General features: G+C 44.9%; 2 protein-coding genes and 1 long non-coding RNA gene across 7 annotated transcripts; 2 read left to right on the forward strand and 1 right to left on the reverse strand.

Annotated features, from left to right (window-relative positions):
* Window positions 1–343: 343 nt before the first annotated feature.
* LOC120818191 (amphoterin-induced protein 2) lies at window positions 344–4854 on the forward strand. 4 transcript variants are annotated; one of them, XM_078101015.1, is made up of 4 exons: window positions 344–591; window positions 1839–1917; window positions 2107–2365; window positions 2650–4854. In XM_078101015.1, exon 4 carries the CDS (start codon window positions 2847–2849, stop codon window positions 4161–4163), a length of 1317 nt encoding a protein of 438 aa, XP_077957141.1. In that variant the 5' UTR covers window positions 344–591; window positions 1839–1917; window positions 2107–2365; window positions 2650–2846; the 3' UTR covers window positions 4164–4854. The 4 variants fall into 4 exon arrangements, 3 of the variants coding, with proteins under 3 accessions (XP_077957141.1, XP_077957140.1, XP_077957142.1); XM_078101014.1 differs by having other exon boundaries at window positions 1839–2365; XM_078101016.1 differs by lacking the exon at window positions 2107–2365.
* Window positions 4855–7620: 2766 nt separating this feature from the next.
* On the reverse strand, window positions 7621–22447 carry LOC144406177 (uncharacterized). The gene is made up of 3 exons (XR_013467375.1): window positions 22236–22447; window positions 21221–21379; window positions 7621–7784 (listed from the first exon to the last, which is right to left on the reverse strand). It is a non-coding gene; the product is annotated as an uncharacterized LOC144406177 (long non-coding RNA).
* On the forward strand, window positions 11542–12913 carry LOC144406173 (uncharacterized). Of its 2 annotated transcripts, none has more exons than XM_078101020.1 (4): window positions 11542–11901; window positions 12040–12101; window positions 12373–12487; window positions 12587–12913. In XM_078101020.1, the coding sequence occupies exons 1-4, from the start codon at window positions 11646–11648 to the stop codon at window positions 12616–12618; spliced, it is 465 nt and encodes a 154-aa protein (XP_077957146.1). In that variant the 5' UTR covers window positions 11542–11645; the 3' UTR covers window positions 12619–12913. The 2 variants fall into 2 exon arrangements, 1 of the variants encoding a protein (XP_077957146.1); XR_013467372.1 differs by lacking the exon at window positions 11542–11901 and adding an exon at window positions 12192–12269 and having other exon boundaries at window positions 11917–12101.
* Window positions 22448–22493: the final 46 nt, after the last annotated feature.

Raw genomic sequence — 22493 nt, forward strand, 5'->3', positions numbered from 1 at the left:
TTGTTACCTGGGAATCACAATGACGTCACTCTTACTAGTTGACTTTTTGAGAGAAGGAGAGAGAGAGAGAGAGAGAGAGAGAGAGAGAGAGATTTAAATTAGACATTCATGAACAGATATTTAATTTTAATTTGCATATTCATCAGGTATGAAACTACCACAAGCACATTTAAATGACCTAAAGCCATATCGTTTTATAATTCAGCTTTTTTCAACAACAACATTAATCCACAGTAATACAGTTTAGATAGATAATACAACACTAACGCTTGAGTTGGTGGTGCTGATGCTGCACCCCCCCCCCCTTTCTCTCGCACTGGTGTGCTGCCTGTATATGTGTGTGTCTGCTCCCGGGGCGTACCACTTCCGCGGCGGCGTGCAAGCCGAGATGCAGATGAACTCTCTAGACGTCTGCTCCACGTCCTTCCTCACACTTCGGGCGGACCGTTTGGGTAACGAGCGAAGTGACCGGTAGGTCTCAGGTTCCACTCATGGGATGCGGATCGGCATCGCGTCCAGGAGAGCGCGGTGTGCGCATAGTGAACGCGGACGAGATGATGGTTTGAACGGGCAGCGGTGTGGGAACGAAGGGTGAGACGTACGGTGTTTATTCAGTTTGTTTTGTCGTCAAATCCTGGTTCATATTTTCCCTTCTGAACCAGTGTTTGGAGAGTGGGATGCAGTAAAATAAAATAGTTAATCTGTCGTTCACAACCACTTGATACATTTATCTATTTAGTCATTCCGTTGTTTTCAATTTGCTTATTATTATTTTCTTGATTAATCAATTGGTTGTTTGGGCTACAAATAGTCCCCTTTTCAAAAGTCCTTACTTTAAATGGTATTATTAGTATTATTACAAAATAATTTATTAATTATTTGAAAAGTTGCTGTTGGTTTATTTACTGCCTAAATGCTGCAGCTCTAAACTTTTCTTGTTTACTATTTATCTGCTGGGCGTTATGAGTTATTTTGAGATAACGGTTTAACAAACAAGAAAAACAGTTTTTGATTTTGAAATAAATAAGTTATGTAGTTTAATTTCAATATAATATAAATATATTGCAAGCGTTTTACATTTGGTTTAATGTTCTTGGTGTCACATTGAATACTCCAATACATTTTAATGCTATAATTAGAGGAACAGAGCAACGTGGTTGATCGATGGATTGAAACCTTGGGTATGGAGTGGGGCATCACAATACCATACCCAATCAATTGGGGGTCAAGGTCTGGTGAAACCTCTCTAGCGCCCCCTGACTTTGAGCATGATACGCCGAGGATTTAGAATGTCTTACCCGGAGTTGTTTCAGAATCTGGGCAAACATGTGAGAAGTAAAAATTGAAACCCTGTCGCTCTGGAGAACCCGCGGAATGCAAAATATGGAGATAAACTGTGACAGAGCTTTAACCACAGCTCTAGTTGTCATGGAACGCAACGGATAGGCAGCAGGATACCTAATCGCCTGGCACATCACTGTTAACAGATACTTAGCACCAGACGCTGATGGAGGAAGAGGACCAACACCATCAATTATAATATGTTCAAATGGCTGTCCTATGGCAGGTATAGGGTGTAATTTTACTTGTAATAATAGTGTAATTTTAGTGTGTATGTTGGGTCTGGGGTACCTGTTATAGTTTATACAGATCACAACCCACTTAAATTTCTTAACTCACTTAAGCGTCTGAACTAAAGGCTTATTAGGTGGTCTTTGCTTCTGCAGTCCTTTGCTCTGGATATCAGGCACATTAAAGGGAAGGATAATGTGGTGGCGGATATGTTGTCTCGTGCTCCTGTTTAGAGCCCTATCTAATCTCTGATGTTTTTTTTGTAGACTGGCGTGGACTGCCCTGGCCTGTTCTTCTCCTGACAGCCTTATTGTAGCTGAAACATCATCATCCAGCTGTTAAGGGGTAAGGAGAGTCCAGGTGGTGCAGGGCCAGTGCTAAGAGTGGTTACACTCTGGGGGTTTGAACATCTAAAAGTATTTTAAGATTTAAACCAGGTATGAGCTAATGTTAACATTGAAAAGTTGATTGATGTGCATTTAATTGGTTATGTTTAAACACCATCCACTACTCATACTAACTGTCGCCCTGTAGGTGAGCCTGGGTGGGGCATTGTCCTGATGGCTAATGGAGAGCACCTGTCTCCTAAGGTCCATATATGCCATGCCCCTGCCAGTTGACAGGAGGATCCAGAGGAGGCAGACCTGGCCTTCCACTCCCTGCTTCAGTCTCCATGCGTTATTTCCGTTGTGTTTGAGCTGTTCTCTTCATTCACACATGCACCACACCATGTTTCACACATCCACACTTACAGCACTGACTTCCCACCTCATAGGATCGTTATGGTTTTGGGGTATGTTTCATCAGTTATGTTCTTCCTGTTGGGTTATATTCTTTAATCTCATACACTGTCTCCTGCTCCTGATGTTTGGCATAGCTTGAGCCAGCTATGACAGTATCTTGAGCTAAGGCACAATGTAATTTACATAAGAGTTTGTCTATTGTTCAACCATGTTGGAGGAATTGTGGGGCGGATAAAAAAGATCAGTAGATTATTTCTAAAACTAGTTGAGAATATTAGAATTATTTCCATTTAACCTCTTCGTTGTATCCTCTCTCTCTGTCCTCACTTCACAGATCTCGAATTCACATCAGAACCCGGATACGTGTACATCCAGTGAGACAGTAACCTCGAACCCCATTTCGAAGGAACACCAGGATGCATCCCATTTCCTCACAGCTTTTCAGCAAGACTTTTGTTGGTGGCAGCCAATGGAAACCTGCTGCTGCAGCCTTTCTGCTCTTCCTGTGCCTGCTGCCTTTGTGCCAGTGATATGATTTCCTGCAGCGGGCGCAATCTGTCCATAGTGCCCTCTGATCTCCCAGGCTATGCCACACTGTTGGACTTGAGCCACAATGCTCTCACTGTCCTGCAGACCCCGGATTGGATTTCCCGGCCATTTGACAGACTTGCTACACTCGTTGTCAGCCGCAACTCTATCAGCCATATCAAGGTAGATGCCTTCACTGCAAAGCCACACCTCCTCCATCTGGACCTCTCTTTCAACCAACTAATAGCATTGAACAAGTCCATTTTTGCCAGGATGGAGGAACTTAAAGAGCTGCTCTTGTTTGGCAACGAGATTGTTCAGATCAACACTGGGGCCTTCAGCAATCTTTACAGCCTGCAGAAGCTTTACCTCTCTGGGAACAGACTGACGGTTTTCCCCCTTGGGCTTTATTGGGAACCTGGAGGGCCTCGTAATCTGACCTTTCTTGATCTGTCATACAACAGGCTTTGTGAGGTGCCTGTCCAGAGCCTTTTGGCTCTTACCCGGGGTGGTGGGATTTATTTGCAGGAAAACCCTTTAGTCTGTGATTGTGCTTTACTTGCCTTGCTGGAGTATTGGATGTGGAAACAGTATCGGCCACTAGTGGATTTCAGAGGTGGATATCCATGCAGGGACGGATCGGGACCGGTATCTGAATGTGGCCAGGAGGTAGTGTTAGAGATGCCATTTGAGGCACAAACCTACCAAGTGGAGCTTGGCAAAAGGCTAAGAGTGCCATGTCCAGGGTTGGACGCTCAAGGCCGAGAGGTGTTCTGGCTAACCCCGAAGAGTGTAGTGAATTCATCAACCAATGATCCGAATACTCCGTTAGTAGTATTACCCAATGGCACGCTTGAAATCTGGGGAGCCCAAATGGAGGATTCTGGGACTTATGGATGCGTGGCAGCCCGCGGGCACCACAACAACCCCAACGGATCTTTGGAGGTCAATGTAGTGGTTGGAAACCTAAGCACGGTCTCCACCAGCGGCTTAGCAGTCGGCAGGAGTGCCGAACATTTCAACACAGCGTTCACCACCCTGGCCTCCTGTGTGGTCAGTATCATTCTGGTGCTGCTCTACCTCTACCTCACCCCTTGCCGATGCCGGGAAAACCGGGGTGGGGGATCGAGAGGGTGCGGTGGGCGAGCCTTCATCCTCTGCTCAGACCCCAGACAAGTCGAGTCAGGAGAGCGGCGGTCAAGTGGAAAGAGGGTGGCTTTCTTAGAGCCACAAGTCGAGGACTCAGTCATTGGTGGTCCCAAGACACAAGTAATGAATTTGGGTCATATTATCACCACCGAAGGAATTCTCAAAAATTGAAGTAGGACAGTGGGACAGACCATCATGGACACCGCTCACATTGCATAACAACAAAGTTACCTTTTCACATTATTGTATACTTACAGTCTGATCCCAAGTGTTTTGTTTTCACTGTCTTATTTCAGGATACAAATGAGAAAATCAGTTTAATGTGAAGTAGTGTACTGTGATTCTCGTTATGCACTTTAGGGATGTGGGTGTTTGGTCTGAAGCAATGTAGTCCTGTCAGGGGCGACGCTTAAATTGTGTCTCTATTGTAAGGGGTATCCATTTTTTACATTAATAACTCAAAGACTTCAAGGTTGAGTTGTGATTGCCAAGATCACAACAAACATAACTGTTTTAAATTGTCTCCTGTCTCATACTGTGGATTATTTTAAAATATAATGGTAATATGTGTGAAATGTTGAGCTTTGAAGTCACGTGTGTGCTACCCACCCCCTTCAAATTATAGAAATTAAATAAAACATGTCAAGGGTCGTTTATTGAAAGCATGGAAACCCTCCAAGTGAGCCATAGTATAGTTTTATGTTGCTAGCACACGTTAACTTTGTGTTTAATTACACATAAAATACATTTGATAAACTTGTGGGATGTGTTTTTTATTTTTTCTAATGATTGGTCAAATTACTTTGCAAAGACTCTGAAACTAATAAACTAAGAACCATAACATAACTCTTGTTGTGAACACAACTATCAAGGACATTTTCCATTTTTTTTTTCTTCTGTCCGACTACTCTCTTAACCTTCTTTATTTTCAGTGAAAATAGCAGCTTAGCGCTCAGCAGTAAACAGCACACGGAAATAAATACTAGCTTGCAAACAATGTCAAATATCTTTTTTAAAAGCTATATAGTATATATCAGCAAAATTATTTTTAAGAGTTGGTCGAGACCAAAAAACTGGAAAAGGAGAGTGATTATCGAACATCACAGGCAACTGTTTGCTAAAATGTTCAGCATGTGAACTCACTGTTAACAGTTTTCTTCAAAACGTCCGTTGACCTAAATGAATAGTTCTTACAATAATTGTTGAAAAATGTATGTTGTGTTTTTAATGCCATTTTTCAGTCCTGAAAAGCCGCAAAATATTCACTGAAGCCTGCAATTGATATCAGGAAATTTACCATAATTCCATATTCAATCAGTTATTTATGTAGTAGCAGCTATTGTTTAACTGCCTTAATTTTAGTACTACATTTAAAAAGTAGCACCTGTTACAGTTCTTCAGAGGGAAGTCCAATTTGTGGTCTAAACCCATGATGTTGGTTTAGATTGACTCTTGAGCAGGCACTGGATCTTTGGTGATCATTTTTTAAATGACTTCCTTTCTCCCTCCACCTTGTTACACCATGGCTTTACAAAACAACATAGGAAGGGAATCTTATTGGTTCAGACAGGATAGGAGTTTGGGCTCGGCGGTGAGAGCCAAGTTAGCCCAGATTAGTGTCGTAAATCTGACGCAGGGTTGCCTCCCTCTTATGGTGTCATATGTGTGTGAAATAATTTACAAGGCATTGACATTGTTTCCATGGCCTAGTTAACACTAATCCTGTCTGAATAGTAAGTTATTATATGTTTATCAATTTCAAGTAGAGAAGTGAAAGTAAAACTTTGTTGTGACCAAAATGGCAATTATATTCGGAGGTATGAAAATGTTTTAATTCGGAGGATGAGTTTTCTTCTCCCTAAATGTGAATGTCATAACTTGTTTGGCTCCACCCTTGGGGTTTGGTTCAAGCTTGCTTTTGGTGGTGATTTGGGTGAAAAAGGAAAAGCAGTGTCAGAAGAATTTAGGGATGACGAATAATCTCAGTGAGTCAACAAATAACATTTTAAAAAATCTGTTTTTCTTGTGCATTTTTCGGGCCAATGGAAGTGACTAGACTTCTGGTGGTGATGGACACCACTGGGACCAATTGAAGCGTTTCTCGCCTCCGTCCTGACAAGAGGCTTTTCACAGGCAGTGACATTTGGAGTGCTACAGGTGCTGTCAGTCTGAGCCACAGAACTAGCTACAGATTTCCTCATTCCAGTCACCAGCCTGGTCACTTTCCTAAATAATAAATTAAACTGAGTGACTGCAACAACCTTTAGCATTTGTAGCAGAAAAAGCCCACCAATAGGACATTCCATCAAAGTCCTCCACTATTGCGCTGTACTCCTCCTCCCATCCATCCCTTATACACCCTACCACTGCAGAGTCATCAGAGAATTTCTGCAGATGGCAGGACTCCGAGTTATACTGAAAGTCAGTGGTGTATAAGGTAAACAGGAAGGGAGACAGAACAGTTCCCTGTGGAGCTCCAGTACCACTGACCACTGTATCAGACAGCACGCTGCCCAGTCGGACAAACTGTGGCCTGCCTGTCAGGTAGTCAGTGATCCAGGAGACGGTGGACGAGTCCACCCCCACCACCCGCAGCTTCTCACTCAGCAGAAGTGGTTGGATGGTGTTGAAGGCACTGGAGAAATCAAAGAAAGTTATTCTCACAGAGACCAGCCTCTCCAGCACCTTCATCACATGGGATGTGAGGGCGACCGGTCGATAGTCATTAAGGCCAGATGGAGTCGTCTTCTTGGGAACCGGAACCAGGCACGACGTCTTCCACAGCACCGGGACCTTCTGCTGCTTCAGGCTCAGGTTGAAGAGGGGTTGAAGGACCTCAGCCAGCTGGAAAGTACAGGTCCTCAGGACTCTGGGGCTGATGCCATCAGGTCCTGCAGCCTTGCGTTGGTGGAGTCTCCTCAACTGTCTCCGAACCTGGTCAGTCATCACCGAGAGGTAGGAAGGCGGGGGGTCACGGCGTCAGTTGGGGAAGGGCCCTTTGAAGTGGCCTCACAGTCCAAGCCGTCAGGTCCTGCAGCCTTGCGTTGGTGGAGTCTCCTCAACTGTCTCCGAACCTGGTCAGTCGTCACCGAGAGGTAGGAAGGCGGGGGGTCACGGCGTCAGTTGGGGAAGAGCCCTTTGAAGTGGCCTCACAGTCCAAGCCGCTCACCAGGGGAGATAGAGGGGGGAGGGAGGAAGGCAGCAGAGGTGTAGGAGGGTGGAGGAGCCCTTTGAAGTTGGGGACTCTGTGTCCATGCAGCTCACCAGAGGGGACCGGGGGGAGAGGAGCTGCATAGACACAGAGTCCCCAACTTCAAATCACATTGCACAACTACAGGATCCAGTGTTTCTGAAGCTTTATGTAGGGAAGAGGTCTTCAACAAGGGGGGTCCATGGAGGTACGAAAGGGGAGTCACGAAATTTTAGGTTGATAAGACAATTTTTTTTTCAACCAATTTTTTCCACAAATTGAAATGTCTTCAGAATCAGAACTGAAGTTATTGTCTTTAAATACACATTGTAGCGAACAGATACATTGATGGAGAAGAGGTTTGTCAAGGATGTAGGTCCTCGGGGCGCAGAGACAGCATGACACGGCAGGGTTGATTGCAATACAATAGTTCTTTATTTGAAGTTTTCACACACACGGAGCAGTGAGGTCTCCGCGTCTCCCTCCTCGCCGCCGCTCTCACTGCTCTTAAAAAGACGGCGACCAAACTCCGTAGAATAGGGGGTCCCTGGTCCATCTCGCCATCAGTTTGGGGGACCTTGGCCTGAAACCGTTGAAGACCCCTGAAATAGAGTAGGCCTAAGCATCAAAGTTTATATAAAACACGCTAAATTCATCTGCCCAGAAAACCAGTCTCTTACTCTTTTGATGGGCTCGATCGGCGCAGTGAAGGTTTGAGCTTAGTGGAAAAACTCAGTGGACAAAGGGGAATCGGGCCTCCAGGTCGTTGAAAATCAACAATGCTAGTGGTTAGTGGCTAGTGGTTAACTAGCTTAGCTACTCTCAACAATGTAACCCTAAAAAACCCACCAATGTTACTGTTCTGATACACCCAACAGTCAATTGATACTTCAAAACGTTGTTTCTTTTTTCCTTTGCTTTAAATATTAGGGGACAATAATACAACGCTAACTGAGGTTGACTTGAAATTGAGTTAGCCTCCGATGAGAAATCACAGAATGATAGTATTCAAAATAACAGCGGACAATTGGCCTCTTAAAGGTCATTTTTTAAAGGCCATGTGATCTTGTGTGTATCTATGCCTGGGAGAAAATATTTTGGTGGAGAAAATGTTTAAAAAAATTTACTTTTTGTAATTTTGCTTTCAAAATCTTAATTGTAATCAGATTATTTTGAGTTTTACACTACTGTAAAACTCAAAATAATAATCAAGCCACTACTTATCTTTTAAAAAAACCTTGCTGAATGTGATATCAAGCCTGAATTTGAAGTTATAAAATCTTTACCCGAGAATGTTGAGAGCCTTGTAGTGTCTCAATCTGTTGTTAACGGGAAGTTAAATGAAAGAGGAAGATTCTTGCTCATGTGACACAGTTCTTGTCCAATCGGAGCTCTGTGCGTTTTTTCGTTCATCCTCTTTTTATGGTCTGGCTCCCAGCGAGGGTCGTTATTATAGGACCCTGGATCAGACATGATCCCCCCATGTTTCTGTGTTTTTCCTTTGTCTTAAGTAAAGAAAAACATGGTGAGGTTTACTAGCAAAATGGAGGGCCCAACACTACCATTAAGATAAGTGACTGATTCGTGATTGTCTTCTTCCTCCATTTAATCACTGTACAATTTATTGTATTGTACAGTGCCGTGCTCATTGTCTGACCACTCGAAGTCATTGAATACTGCGCATAATTCATCCACTCACATACTAATGTTACCGGTTTTCACTGCTGAGTCAGTTTGACATCCTGGATATATAATTACAAAAAATGCATATTACAGATACTTTGGTCTGCTTCTCTCTAAATCCCTTGTTTTCCACAGGGAGTACAGGTAGTGACAGTGTGATAGAAAGTAATAGCAGTATTTCTGATACTAACTTTAAATTGTCCTTGATCGTAACCCAACTCTCTTTGGATAGGAACAGTGGGAAAGTCTTCAAACAGTATTTCATGTCATTTACTTCACCAAGGTCATTTCGCTGTCATGGTTTTGCTAATACAAGCATGCACACATTACCCGTGGACAGTGGACCTGTAATACTGCCTGATAACATGTTGAAGATACAGGTAGCAGCTCACATCCGTCCCTGTGACCTTTCCTTCTCACTGAAATATTTGATCTGACATTCTCTAAGGGCAAAGCTATCCGTAGCTGCCTCAAAGACAAGAAATCATTTTGAAAATAAGACACTCTGTGCACGTTTTTTCTCATGGAATCTGGGTCAGCTTCAAGTTGTTGAATCTGTAGCCACCACATTTTATCAATTTTCCCCAATAGTATAAAGGCTTTGCATCTCCTAATCTCTCATCACAGTAAAGGAAGAAGGGTTTGAGGCTGTAATTTTCTGCTGTATTGTATCCATTCAATCATTCATTCACATCCATACACTGATTGCACTACCTTTGGGAGCAACTTCGGCCATCCTGCAAGGACACCGTGCCATGGACTAGAGGAATCTGGGATTAAACAGCAGGTGCTTCTAATTGAGGGATGACCCGCTCTACCTTCTCAGCCACAACAGCCCCATCTAGATCTAACTAAATATCTAGTTTTAGCTAGTAGCTGCTGTCAATGTATAATGTAGTGGCGAGGGCTGTAATTCATATTTGGTGCTACTGGCTACTTTGGCTTACTGTTTTTACAGGAAACACATACATTTGTGCCATCAACTAGAACTGCGAATGTTTTCAACCAACGTGTTGAATCCAATGAAATGCATGCTTAAAATACAACATTGTAACGTGCCTTTACTGTGACAATTTAATAGATGAATATGTGCAGCCGAAAATATTTCAAATGCTGACACAAAAAATGTAAGTACGGTTTTATGAAGTGCAAAGGATATAATCAAAGTGCATGAACATCGTTTTGCAAGCTTCGACTGATGGAGTGCTCGAGATCATGGCGTTAAAAGCTCGGGAGAGAGAACGGGAGCTTCACCAACTGATTTAAGGGGCATGTGAGCGAGAGTGGAGGAGGCAGACAGAGGAGGGAATGTGATTCAGTCCTGAGTGATGTGAGCTTTTTGGTGAAGGGATGAGTGTTCAGGCTACAATTAGATAGGGAAGAATGGTAATCTTATGACTGTAGATGAGAGCCTCATACTGCATGAAAAGTGGGATTTTCGGCAGTATGCGGCACTGTAAATTGTCGTGGAATTTCAGGTTTGCGGCAATTTGCGGGCAACGCCGAAAACTGCCGTAAATTGTCAGAAATTGATGTGGGCCTCCCTTGGCAGTTGTCCCCCCATGACCCCCCTCCTCCTAATTCTAGGGGAGGCTTTGACATGTAAATGAAAGTGCTGTGAGCTATACAAATGCAAATCAGGGTCGCATAGGGAGTTTTAGCCCAGGTGACATTTTTTTAAAAGGTAAGAAAATCTCTGGTACAAATGGATCAGGCTCAGTAGCCTAATTATAGACTCTTACATTTTAGCTTGAATTGATTTATTTAATTCAAATATGCTAGATTACTGTGTACGCCATTAGCAATGGCAAATGTTATGTAAAAAAGATACACAAAATAACTTCTTTAAAAATTAGTTTTAATCAAGGTAAAATGAGCATTCCATACAAACAACATTTGAATCAGCATGAGGGGTCTGCAGAGATCAGTCTCCTAGAGCTCAACTACAGTGCATAGTGGCAGGACTACAGTGACCTTTTCTTTGGTCTTACTTAAATGCACAGAGGATGTATTAACCACACATCTTCTAGCAATGCGCTCAACTGGCAGAAATGATGCTGGGTATGACGTGTCTGTTCCCTGCAAGCCCCAAACTTCTATTGGCTTTCCATAAAAATGTCTGTCCGGGTGGGGATGAAGCCAGGAAACTTGTGCAAGAACATGTTTAAATGCCGTACCCTTTGACACAACATTAACAACTATAAACTGCTTTATAATGGCAGGTCGTAGTTCTGCTAGAGGGTCAAGGACGGGTTCCTCAAAACTGTGTTTCCACACCACTTAGCATAAACATATGCTGACCTTTATGCTCTGCATCTATCGATTGAGTAAGTTACATTCATATACGTTACCCGCTTACATGTCATGGCAAAACATTCAACCTCAGTGACACAAGGGTACATCTGATGATACATTGTCAACATTGCATGTCTGTCAGACTCATCCTAGATTGTCTGGTGGAATGGAGAAAGAGACACCACTGTACAGTTTTCTAGGGAAAGTCGTTCTGCTGACACCAAAACATTGCTTTACATAAAGCATATCAGCTGTTTCAAAGTCCCAACCATTTGTCTTCCTAAAATACTGGTCCTTCCGTATAACAATAACCTTGTATGTGATTGGAGGACCCTTAGACTCCTCGTCCAATCACGTGTGAGGTCTTAGGCATGACTCAGACAGCAGTACTTGCAAGACGAGCATAGAAACAGACACGTGTGTTACTATATTCAGAAGAACTGTATCTCCAGTTCCTTTGTTTGGTTTTTGCTGGTTCGTGAATAATGGCGGGACGACGTCTCGCGTTCAACTCGCCTTCAACTCCTCTCCGCGGTCACCAACTTTCGGCCAGTCCGCAGACAGACGAGAAGAAACTGCTGAATGCTCTCAGTGGATCGTCTCGTCAACTCCAACAACAAACTGCCGATATCAACGAGCGGTTCGCTCCACTGGAGCGTTCGGGACTCTCCGGGTTTCTGTCCATGGAGGAGAGGAACCGACTCAAAGAAGAGGAGACGGGCGCACAATCCCAAGATAGCGGTAAGAATATGTTCGATGACTGCAAGCTAAGCTAAAAGTAGCGTAGCCTAAAACGAAAGCTAAGAGTAGCCTAGTAGCCTTACAAGTGAGCAGAAACAGCTTTATTAAAGTGTATTTTCTTTGCCGTGTCGTTTACAGGAAGCGGTGCGCCGTCTTCACAACTCCGAGACGAATCACAGGCGCTACGAACCGGAGCAAGGGTCAGATTTAAAGAATATGCTTTCATTCTGCGGTATAAGGAAATATATACGTATGGATACCAATCATAACTGTACATGTTGTTTTCACAGACTAATCTCGCTTCATAATGAGGCGGTGACCTCGTATTTGCTCCGGGAAAAGTCCAGATTTAGACGACGTCATTGTGTGTAAGTGACACTGTTTACTGTTTCTCCTTCTTTGTTAAATGTTACTGTGACTTGCGTTTGATTTTTTTTGTATTCATACCACACTCATTTAATTGTTTTCCAGCCGCCTGTGAGACGTATTTTGAGACGGGACGCAGGAGCTTCAGGTTCAGGCGGAACACTCATTGCGGGCGGAAGCTGCGAAGGATTCAGCGCAGAGTCGAGCGAGAAGAAAGAGGGTCAGAGTTTATTTTCTGACTTGTTTCAGGTGCATTGATAGATGTATTGTGTCCGTACGCATCGCATCGCACAGTACTGATTCATTGTTGTTTTTACAGCTGCTGGAATCGAGACAAAGTGTCCTGGCTGATGACGAGGTGGAACTCTGGAAATCCGCCACCGTAGAGCTCACGTCGGACGGAGAGGATGGCGTTGTTGGCGGGGTCTCGGGGTGGATTGTACGGTCGCCACACACACGAGGCGCCTGCATAACTGACCTGCCTCGGAAAACACGGCGCCAGTGACAGTCTACAACCCCGAGGAGGCAAACCGACAGTTTACTGAGCTGTAGTTTTTAAACCGCCGTTACCCAAGTGTGGGCAGATCCTCACTTTGTATGTAGTTGTTGTTTGTGTGTTGTTAATAAAGCTCTTTCTTTGCATAAACATGTGGCAAATGTTCATTTTCTCTATAAATTCATTAATGTCCTGGTTGGTATCCTAATAATAGTGTAGTAGCCTACATAGGATAACCATGAAATGAATATACAGCATAATATGAATATATAAATATATATAAATAAAATGAGGCGGGTGATCATTAGCGAAAGATCTGCCAACCAATGAGTTGGCAGAGTGATTGAAGGTTGTGTTTTCATCCAATCATGAACGAGGAAACTCAAGCCTGGTCTGCCCATGTGTGGTTTTGCTGCCAATCACGAGTGATTTTATTTGTTAGTAAGTTGTGGTTTCATCCAATAAGGAGTAAGGATATTCAAGCCCGCTCGGCCACCCGCGGTTTCGCTGCATTCATGTGCTAATTCGGGCCACACTATAAATAGTCTGCTCCCCTGGCAGTTCACCCTTTTCCACTCCCTGCCAGTACTCCAGCGTATCCTAAAGTGTGCGTATTCAAGTTAACGTGAGTGGTCAATTCAATTTATCCTTTTGATTGTTTATTTTTTATGACTTTGATGCCTTTTTGTGACATGTCCTACGTTGACAAATTCCTTTGTTCTCAGACATGTGCCAGGAGCCATGTAGGATTGTTTGTTGTTTGATTGACCACTCCGTTATTTAATTTAATTGTATTGTTTCTTTGTTTGTTTTTGATGCAGCACACAGAAGAAATCTCAAGCTCACAAAAAGGAAATAAACTACTGGTGTTACATCCAACCTGCCTTGCATCGTTTTCTCACTCCTTGCCGTTCGGGTCTTCTGACCGAGACTCTGTCTGCTCACCCAACATTCACTCCCCCCAAACAACATCACCCCTAAAGTTCCTTCAATGGTCCTTCGAGCCGGAGACTGAGTGAGTGATACCATGGCAGGCAATGGTAAGGAGTCAAGAGACTTGGACCTGGAAGAGAAGGCTTCCCAAGCTGGAACCAGTAGTAAAGAGACGGTAACCTGACCGCTATGGCTTCTCGGACCCTGGAGGAATCTCCAGGAAGAAGCCCAAAAGCCTCCCTCATCACAGCCAAGCAGGCCTGCCTCCACCCCCAGATGCTGCTGATGTCCTGGCGTTGGAGGAAGAGGAAGTCAGCCACAACTACGGCCAGCCTGAATCAGCAGTGGGAGAGCCACCAGCTCCACAGCCAGCTCCACAGCCAGCTCCACAGCCAGCTCCACAGCCAGCTCCACAGCCAGCTCTACAGCCTGCTCTACAGCCCGCCCTACACCCAGCTCTACAGCCCGCTCTACACCCAGCTCCACAGTCGGCGTCAGCTCCACCCCATCTGGGAGAGGTGGGACCCAGCAGATCTAGAGGCAAGCGCGAGCCAGTACCAAGGTCCTTCTCTTCTAGCTAGTTCCCGAAGCTCACACAGGAGCCGGCAGGTCGAGCTCACCCCTCTCCGGGCGGCCATGATTGGGGAGAGGAGAAAACTTGGAGAACTGCAGGAGATGCAGAATCAGATTAAAGAGGAACAAGCTATAGATGAACAGGCACAATAACTGGATAGGCAAGCACAAGAAGCTTTAAAGGAGCGAGTGAGGATGACCCGGTCTCTTACTCTACAGCGACGGCTGCGGAAAGTCCAAAGAGAATTGGAAGAGGCTCGATTAATAACATCCTTCACAGGAGATGTAGGAATGACCACAGAACATCCACCCGCTCTGCCGGCTATGTCCAGTGTGAATGACCCACCTCAAGTGCTGGCTCCTTTCTCCACGAGAACCAGAGTTCTATATTCAGCCGAACCTCTTGACCTGTTCTCCGAGCAGCAGGTTCCCTTTGCGCACAGCAGGTTCCCTTTCCTCAAATATCTGCCTCCTATCCAGTTCCTGTGGGTCGACGATCCCCTTCTCTGCTCCAACACTTACCTCCAGCTGTGAGTCTACCCGTAGATGCTGTGAGTCAGGCTGCGACTTCTTATCCCACCACAGAGGGTCACCCAGTAGTTCAACCTTCCATTCCAGAGCATGCAGCTCCCTCACCTCCTTCTTTTCACCATATAGCGCTGACCGCACCTCGTCCGGCTAGGAGTCAAAGGCCTTCAGATCCAGTTTGTGAGAAACCTGCACCTCTTTCCCTGCCTAGCCCCACTGAGAGGGTATCAGAGGGCGCTAGTATCATGGAGCTATTAGTGGCGACTGCCTTTGGCGTCCCGAAGCCAAGATTGCCTTATTTTGACAGTGGAAAGGAAAGTGACTTTGTTCTGCTTAACATGGTGCTGGAGAATCTGTTAGATATCCACGCTCACCTTTCTGAACAGTAAAAGTTCCAGGTCCTTATGGATCACTTGAGGCTGCCAAGTGCATACAAACTAGCGAAGTCTTATATGCACGCCTCAACTCCCTACACATCTGCTCTTGCTGCCCTTAAGGCAAAGTATGGCCAGCCACAGCAGTTGGTCCAAAGCGAAATCGCTAGCATCCTTCATTCACCACCTGTCAGACTTGGTGACAGCAACGCGTTCCAGGACTTTGCTCTTTCTGTGCATTCATTGATTGGCATGCTGCGGTCAGTGGAAGGTGCAGACGGAAGTGCGTTGCGATGTGGCTCTCACGTAGACAGGCTACTTACCAAACTTCCTATTCAAAACCGAGACGGTTTCATTGAGCACTGCCTGCTTCGTGGCATCCTAAGAGAGGGTTCAGAACAAACATACACCTTGGAAGACTTTTCGGCATGGCTCCAGGTTAAAGCCCAGGCCAAGAGTATTGCCCAACATGCCTCGGGACTTCCGTTAATGGAGAGACGAGAGCCAGTCCAGACAAACCTGGGGAGAAGGGCTACGCCGACGATGTACCTGAGCAACACAGCCACTGTGGAGAGCCAGCCTGATGTCCAACAGAGCCGTGGAAGGGGGGGCGATCATCTGTGGGAAACCAGTGCCAACCTTTTTGTCAATACTGTAACAACAAGGAACACTTCCTGGGAAAGTGAAGGAGTTCAGCCCATCACAACCAAGAACATGGATAGAGAAGAATGATTGTTGCTACAGATGTGCCTGCTGTCATAAGCCAGATAACTGCACCCTCAAAAAGCCCTGCAACATCTGCAAAGAGTTTCATCTCACCATCCTGCATAATATCGTACCTCAACCATCCACAGGCCCCCATAGCTCAGAGAAATCAGCTACGGGGAACATCCTCAATCTGCTCGTCAGTGCACCCTGCCCTGCCGACACTCTGTACATAGATCAGCCAAACAGATCTCCCCGTGTGATGTTGAAGGTAGTCCTAGTTTTCTTAATCAATGGCCGGCAGAGGCTCCCACGCATCAGACTGCTTCGCTGATATGTGCCCTCTTGTGCTGACCAGTCAGGTGTATACAGAGAGCTGCATGTCTTCTGTGATGCCTCGGAAAGGGCCTATGGCACCGTGGTCTATTTACGTGTCCATGACAGCCAAAATCATGTTCATGTGGCATTCGTCATGGCCCGCTCTAGAGTGTCACCAAAGAGACAGTTGTCAATGCCTCAACTTGAACTGAGTGCTGTCTGGTTAGGGGCGCAGTTGGGCCACTACCTTGAAGTCTGAACTTCAACCTTGTCATTGGCCCGAACCATCCTTTGGAGTGACTCCACAACAGTATTGACCTGGTTGAAGTCTGAGTCGTGCCACTGCAGAGATCCAAGAACTCAGACTCAGATGACTGGAGATGCCCTGACCCGAGGCAAGACACTGGGTGACCTAGCTCAACCTAACTGCTAGACGGACGGACCTTCCTTCCTTCAACACCAACAGACTTGCTGGCCTGTTGCGCCGGGTGTCTTCCACATCTCATCACTCGCAAACAGCACTGAATTAAGGAAAGCTGCTATGTGCCTGAATGTTTCTGCTGCCACCAGTACATGGCCGAATGCCTCTCAGCATCAAAGCTGGAGTGACCTCATCACTGCCACTGAGCAAACATTGACCCAATCCGATGAAGTGGCCAAAGGTGCAGCAGCGGAAACTTTCCTTTTGCAACAAGCCCAGGAGTCCTGCTTCCCTGAAGAACTTGACGCTCTCCATAAAGGAAAGCCTCTCTCTAGGCAAAGTCGTCTACTCCAACTCTCTCCTGAACTGTATCCAGATGTTGGGCTGATGAGGGTGGGAGGAAGACTCCGTAGATCCCGGGACCTGGACCCAGACATCATCCACCCAATCATTCTGGACCCAAAGCATCCCACTATGCAGCTCATAATTAAGCAATATGACGAGTTCCTGCTGCATCCGGGCCCAGAGAGGGTCTTGAGACGAGTGAGACGAGACGAGAGTTGAGACGCAAGTACTGGATCGTGGGAGGAAGACCAGCCATCCGTAAACATCAGCACGGTTGCAGGGAGTGCCAGAGGTGGAAATCCTCTCCTAAAGTGCCCAAGATGGCTGATCTGCCCCCTGCAAGGCTGCGTCTCTTTAAACCACCATTCTGGTCTACCGGTGTAGACTGTTTCGGACCCTTTATCATTCACCATGGCCGTAGAACAGAAAAGCGATGGGGAATTATCTGCAAATGCTTAACCACTCGTTGCTTACATCTGGATTTGCTTGGAATGATGGATGTTGATGCCTTTCTCCTAGCACTCCGTCGTTTCATCTCCCGTCATGGCAAGCCCTTCGAGATCTGGGCAGACAGGGGAACGATCCTTCCGCAGCGCGGAAGTTTATTACAATGTGTGGCCCTGCGAGATGCCCAGCACGTATATGCTTGCCGTATATGGGGACAGGGCGTTAAATCGATGTTTCCAGGCCATGGAACCTCAGCTTCAGGAACACTTGGCCAATCAGCAGATATAATTCAACTTCAATACGCCAGGTTCTCCACACTTTGGAGGAGTCTGGGAGCGCGAACTCAGATCCGTCAAGAACGCCCTAAGAGTGATTCTCGGGAATCAGACCTCTTCGGAAGCTGTCCTTCACACTGTCCTGATTGAGGTAGAAGGCATTATGAATTCAAAGCCTTTAGGCTATCTTTCATCTGCTGCCAGTGATCCTGATCCTGTCACTCCCAATTTGCTCCTGATGGGGTGGCGGGACACCTCCCTCCCACAAGCCATCTTTGCCAACAGCAAGCTCCTTGGGCGAAGGAAGTAGCCAGATGTTGGCCGACCATTTCTGGACACGGTTCATTCGTAACTATTTGCCTAACCTACAACGCAGAGGAAAGTGGCTGAGGGAAATCCAGAATCTGGAAGTAGGGAAGACTGTTCTGATCCTTGACCCACAACTGCCTCGGGCCTCTTGGCCAACAGGTCGAGTTACAGCTGTCACGGCCGGTAGAGATGGACGCGTACGGTCAGTTGACGTCCAAGTCGGCCGTCAAACTTACATCAGACCCATGTCTCGTCTGATGGTGCTTCCGGAGTTGGCAGAAGAATGAGTCTTCCTTCCAGGAATTTAAAGCCATGGGTTTAAATTGTAAGTCGCTTTGGATAAAAGTGTCCGCTAAATGACCTGTAATGTAATGTAAAATACTATGTTTGAAGACTTTCCCACTGTTCCTATCCAAAGAGAGTTGGGTTATGATCAAGGACAATTTAAAGTTACTATGAGTATCAAAAATACTGCTATTACTTTCTATCACACTGTCACTACCTGTCCTCCCTGTGGAAACGATCAAGGGATTTAGAGAGAAGCAGACGTAATCTGCAATATGCATTTTTTGCAATTATATATCCAGGATGTCAAACTGACTCCGCAGGGAAAACCGGTTTAAAAGACAAAGATAGAAGCTAAAACCTACAGATATCAAGAGTGAAAGCATCAGAAGGAGAAAGAGAAAAAAAGGGTGGGAGGGGGTAGAGTTATGGCTGCATCAGCCTGGCAACTGCAGACAGAAAACAGCAGGAGTCTTTTTTTTGTTTTACCGACTTGTACATCAATAATCCAGGATGTGACATAAGAACAAAGCTTTCTAATGTTTATGATTGCGAACGGCGAAGTTCACATGCAGAACTTGTTATTGGATATTTAAACACCAGGCAGGGTTGATATTTAAAGGACGCATGCTTCTGGCACGCGGGTGTAGGTTACGGGGGGGAAACATGTGCTGAGCCTCTGAAGAATGGAAAGATTCAAGGTGAAGAGGGATTTGGGGAGGGAACTAATAACTGAATTAAGAAATATTTTGGGCAATATGTACTTTACAGAAAATGTGCGCTGCCTTTCCACCTTTCCTTTGTGCAAGTCGAGCAGGTTCACTAAATAATATGATCTGTCACTCAAAGCCTGAGGCTGCGCCACATTGATGGAACAAGTAATATCCACCAAGTTCAAAATGTTTGATGAATAGCTAGTGGGATCAGACGTTGGTGGAATTGAGAGGTCAGCAAGTTCAAGACGACAAAAATTTAGTTATATTTTGGCCGTTGTAGTAATCAAAATTGAGTAACTCAATTCCAAAAGGAAATGTTGACTGTTGAAAGGGCTCTTTGCTGAAAAGCTTTCTCAAAGGGATTCTTAGTTCAGTTCATGGTGCACAAATAAAGCGCAAACAATAACAAATGTTTTTTGGTGAGGGGTTGTGTAAGAGGGTTACAAAGCAGCAGGTAAAACGTCTTTTTTTCACCTGATGCACGTGAATCCCGGGTCCTCCAGCACATACTGTTGATTTGGCCATGACGTCGATCAAACATCTAATTCATGCAGCGGTCTCACTCAATCCATCACCACACTGGCCTGCACAGCGATCCCGGGTTCTGGTTCATTCACTCCTGGGTTGGTTGATGTTTCCAGTGTAACTGATTTGATGCGGTTGTTTCGGGCCACAACAGAGTAACTTTTAGGACGACGTCCCTTTAACCTTTACAAGGAAAAATGTAACCTTGTCTGATCGAAGACTAAAAGGCTACATTATTCTGGTATTTGTGTTGCCACTTGAAGTCATAACAAGCTGTGGAAACCTCTTTGACTTATTTTAATCTTGTAAACTTGAATCATATCTACGGACCCTGCGGGCACTCGTCCCACACTTTTCCCTTGTCCCCTCGCACAATTGTGACTTTAAGATGAAAAGCTTTACAGGGCCGAACTTGGTGTCATTTTTCTCTTTCATCAGAATCAAAGGGTTAGCCCATGGCGGAGAGACGTTCACTCAAGGGGGTCAAGGGGGTTAGTATGTATTGTTACGAATTTTTATGTCAAATATTTCGTATACATTTTTACGAACAGGTTTTGGAGATCACGTTGCTTTCATGGGTGATAACAAATGAAACTAGGACATTCGTTGTTTTGTTATTTAACAGACAACATTGCACTCGAGTCAAAGTGGCTGAATTTCTGTTATTGGACTGTCTCATTACTATACATGGTGTAAAGGGGTCCTCAACCTTTTTTACCTCACGGAACGTTTTCATGTTAGGCTATATTTCGCAGACCGAAATATTTTTCAGAAAAAAAACAATAAATTCTTTCTGTGGTGCGGCCCGGTACCAAACGGCCTGCAGACCGCCCGGTGGTTGGGGACCACTGCTATACATGACTGCAATGGCAGAGTGGCCCACTCATTCCACCGTGCCGTTTGCAACATGCAACGGCTGGAAAAGAGGATTAACAAGTGAAGAAAAAATCTTGCAGAGCTCCAACAATCATTATCAACACAATTTATTTCACCATTACTTTTTCACTTGCAGGATGCAGGATGTTAGGAAATGTCCGATATTATCCCCTGACAGCGTTATGTAACTCCCGAGTGTGTGTCAGAGATAATCTTCTTAGAGAGGAGAGGAGTTGCCTTAATAGGAACCAAAATGCAGTTTGCCTCCCCTGTCCCTTGCTTTTAATAATCAAGAACGGAGTTTGTAGAAAGGACACCCCATCGAAGTAATTCATGCCAGAGGACAAGCCCCCGCTTTCAAATGATTATTTGCATGTGTTTGGGCAATAAAACGCAAAGATGTCCAACACAATGGAAATTCTTGTCTGACGTGTTGTGCTGTCAGAGGAAATGAAAATCAACTCTCTTTATACAGCCCAGTATCTGAACGCATTTTCCTGCACTCCAGTGGATACCTGACTTATCATACCTGCATTATCATTATGCGGGCAGTGCTGTGTGAAAACATATAGTAAGGGGCCATAAGGATGATGCAGAAAAAACTAAGCACTCCAGCCCCCTCTGCTGGTGTGAGAGAGAATCTTTGGTTGCGCTTAATAACCGTTGACCTTTGACCCAGAGGCCGTACTGAGGACACTAAGTAACTTTGAACATGTAGGTTTTTAATAAAATGAATAAGACCATATTTAGTTGTAAAATGAAATGTATGAAAAATGTAAATGCACAATAAATTCAATAAAAATATATTGTGGAAAAACAAATCTAACCTGTATTAGTGAAGCGGCACGGTGGCGTGTGCTTAGTACTGTCGCCTCACAGCAAGAAGGTTCGATTCCGCCCAGTGGCCTTTCTGTGTGGAGTCTGCATGTTCTCCCCGTGTCTGCGTGGGTTCTCTCCGGGTTCCTCCCACAGTCCAAAGACAGGCTCTGGGGATCAGGTTAATTGGTATGGAAATGACATTTTAGTCAAAATTAATGAATGATAAATGAATAAATACGTAAATACATGAAATATGCATTTGAAATACATTATGAAATACATAAATGAGGCAATAAATATTAAATACATTTAATTATTTCATGGTACTTTTATTTCATAATGCCACTTTTAATTTCATGGTACTTTTATTTCATAATGCCACTTTTTCATTTCATGGTACGTTTATTTCATAATGCCACTTTTCACTTTCAGAGTCTTTTATTTCATAATGCCACTTTTCATTTCCAGAGTCTTTTATTTCGTAATGCCACTTTTCATTTCCAGAGTCTTTTATTTCACAATGCCGTTTTTCATTTCCAGAGACTTATTTCATAATGCCGTTTCATATTTCACGTTCTTATATGCAAATCAGGGGGCGTGGCTACATCTAACATTCAAGAAGGCTGGCTAAGGGACGTGAGTGTTGACATAATGGAAGACATCGGTGGGATCCGAGGTAGCATGCTAGCATTAGCAGATCAAATCGATCAACATGGGTTTTCTGCAGATACGATTTTGACACTGTTACGCCCCAGTCTAGGGGTGCCTAAGGTGCAACATGGATAGGCCCCAATCTTCCCCGTCTCCCAAGTAGCCACACACACTTTGCGTTTATATAGGGGCTATTTATTGACAAAAAGAGCTAGGTTGAGTAAAACCCGGTATGTTGGGGTAAAAACAAACCACGGCTTCGCCGTTGCCCATCCCCAATATAACAAACAAACCAAAAAACGATACTAGCTAAAAATAAGACGCTGACCTACCAAAACAAAGTAGAAAAATAATGACATCAGTCTTACCTACCTTACTACTTTAAAACAGGAGAAAACCAACTCAAAAGAAAAACGGCATACTTATTAGGCTTCACGGTATGATACAAGTGGCTGGTTGGAAGAGCAGGAGGACGAGGGTTGTGTGCTGCTGCTGCTGCTGCTGCTGCTGCTGCTGCTGCTGCTGCTGCTGCTGCTGCTGCTGCTGCTGCTGCTGCTGCTGCTGCTGCTGCTGTTCTCCCCGCTCTGGCCTGCTCTGCCTCGGACGGCATCTTTGCTTCCCTTATGTGCA

Source organism: Gasterosteus aculeatus, chromosome 4 (assembly GCF_964276395.1).
Source record: "Gasterosteus aculeatus chromosome 4, fGasAcu3.hap1.1, whole genome shotgun sequence".
Lineage (NCBI taxonomy): Eukaryota > Metazoa > Chordata > Actinopteri > Perciformes > Gasterosteidae > Gasterosteus > Gasterosteus aculeatus.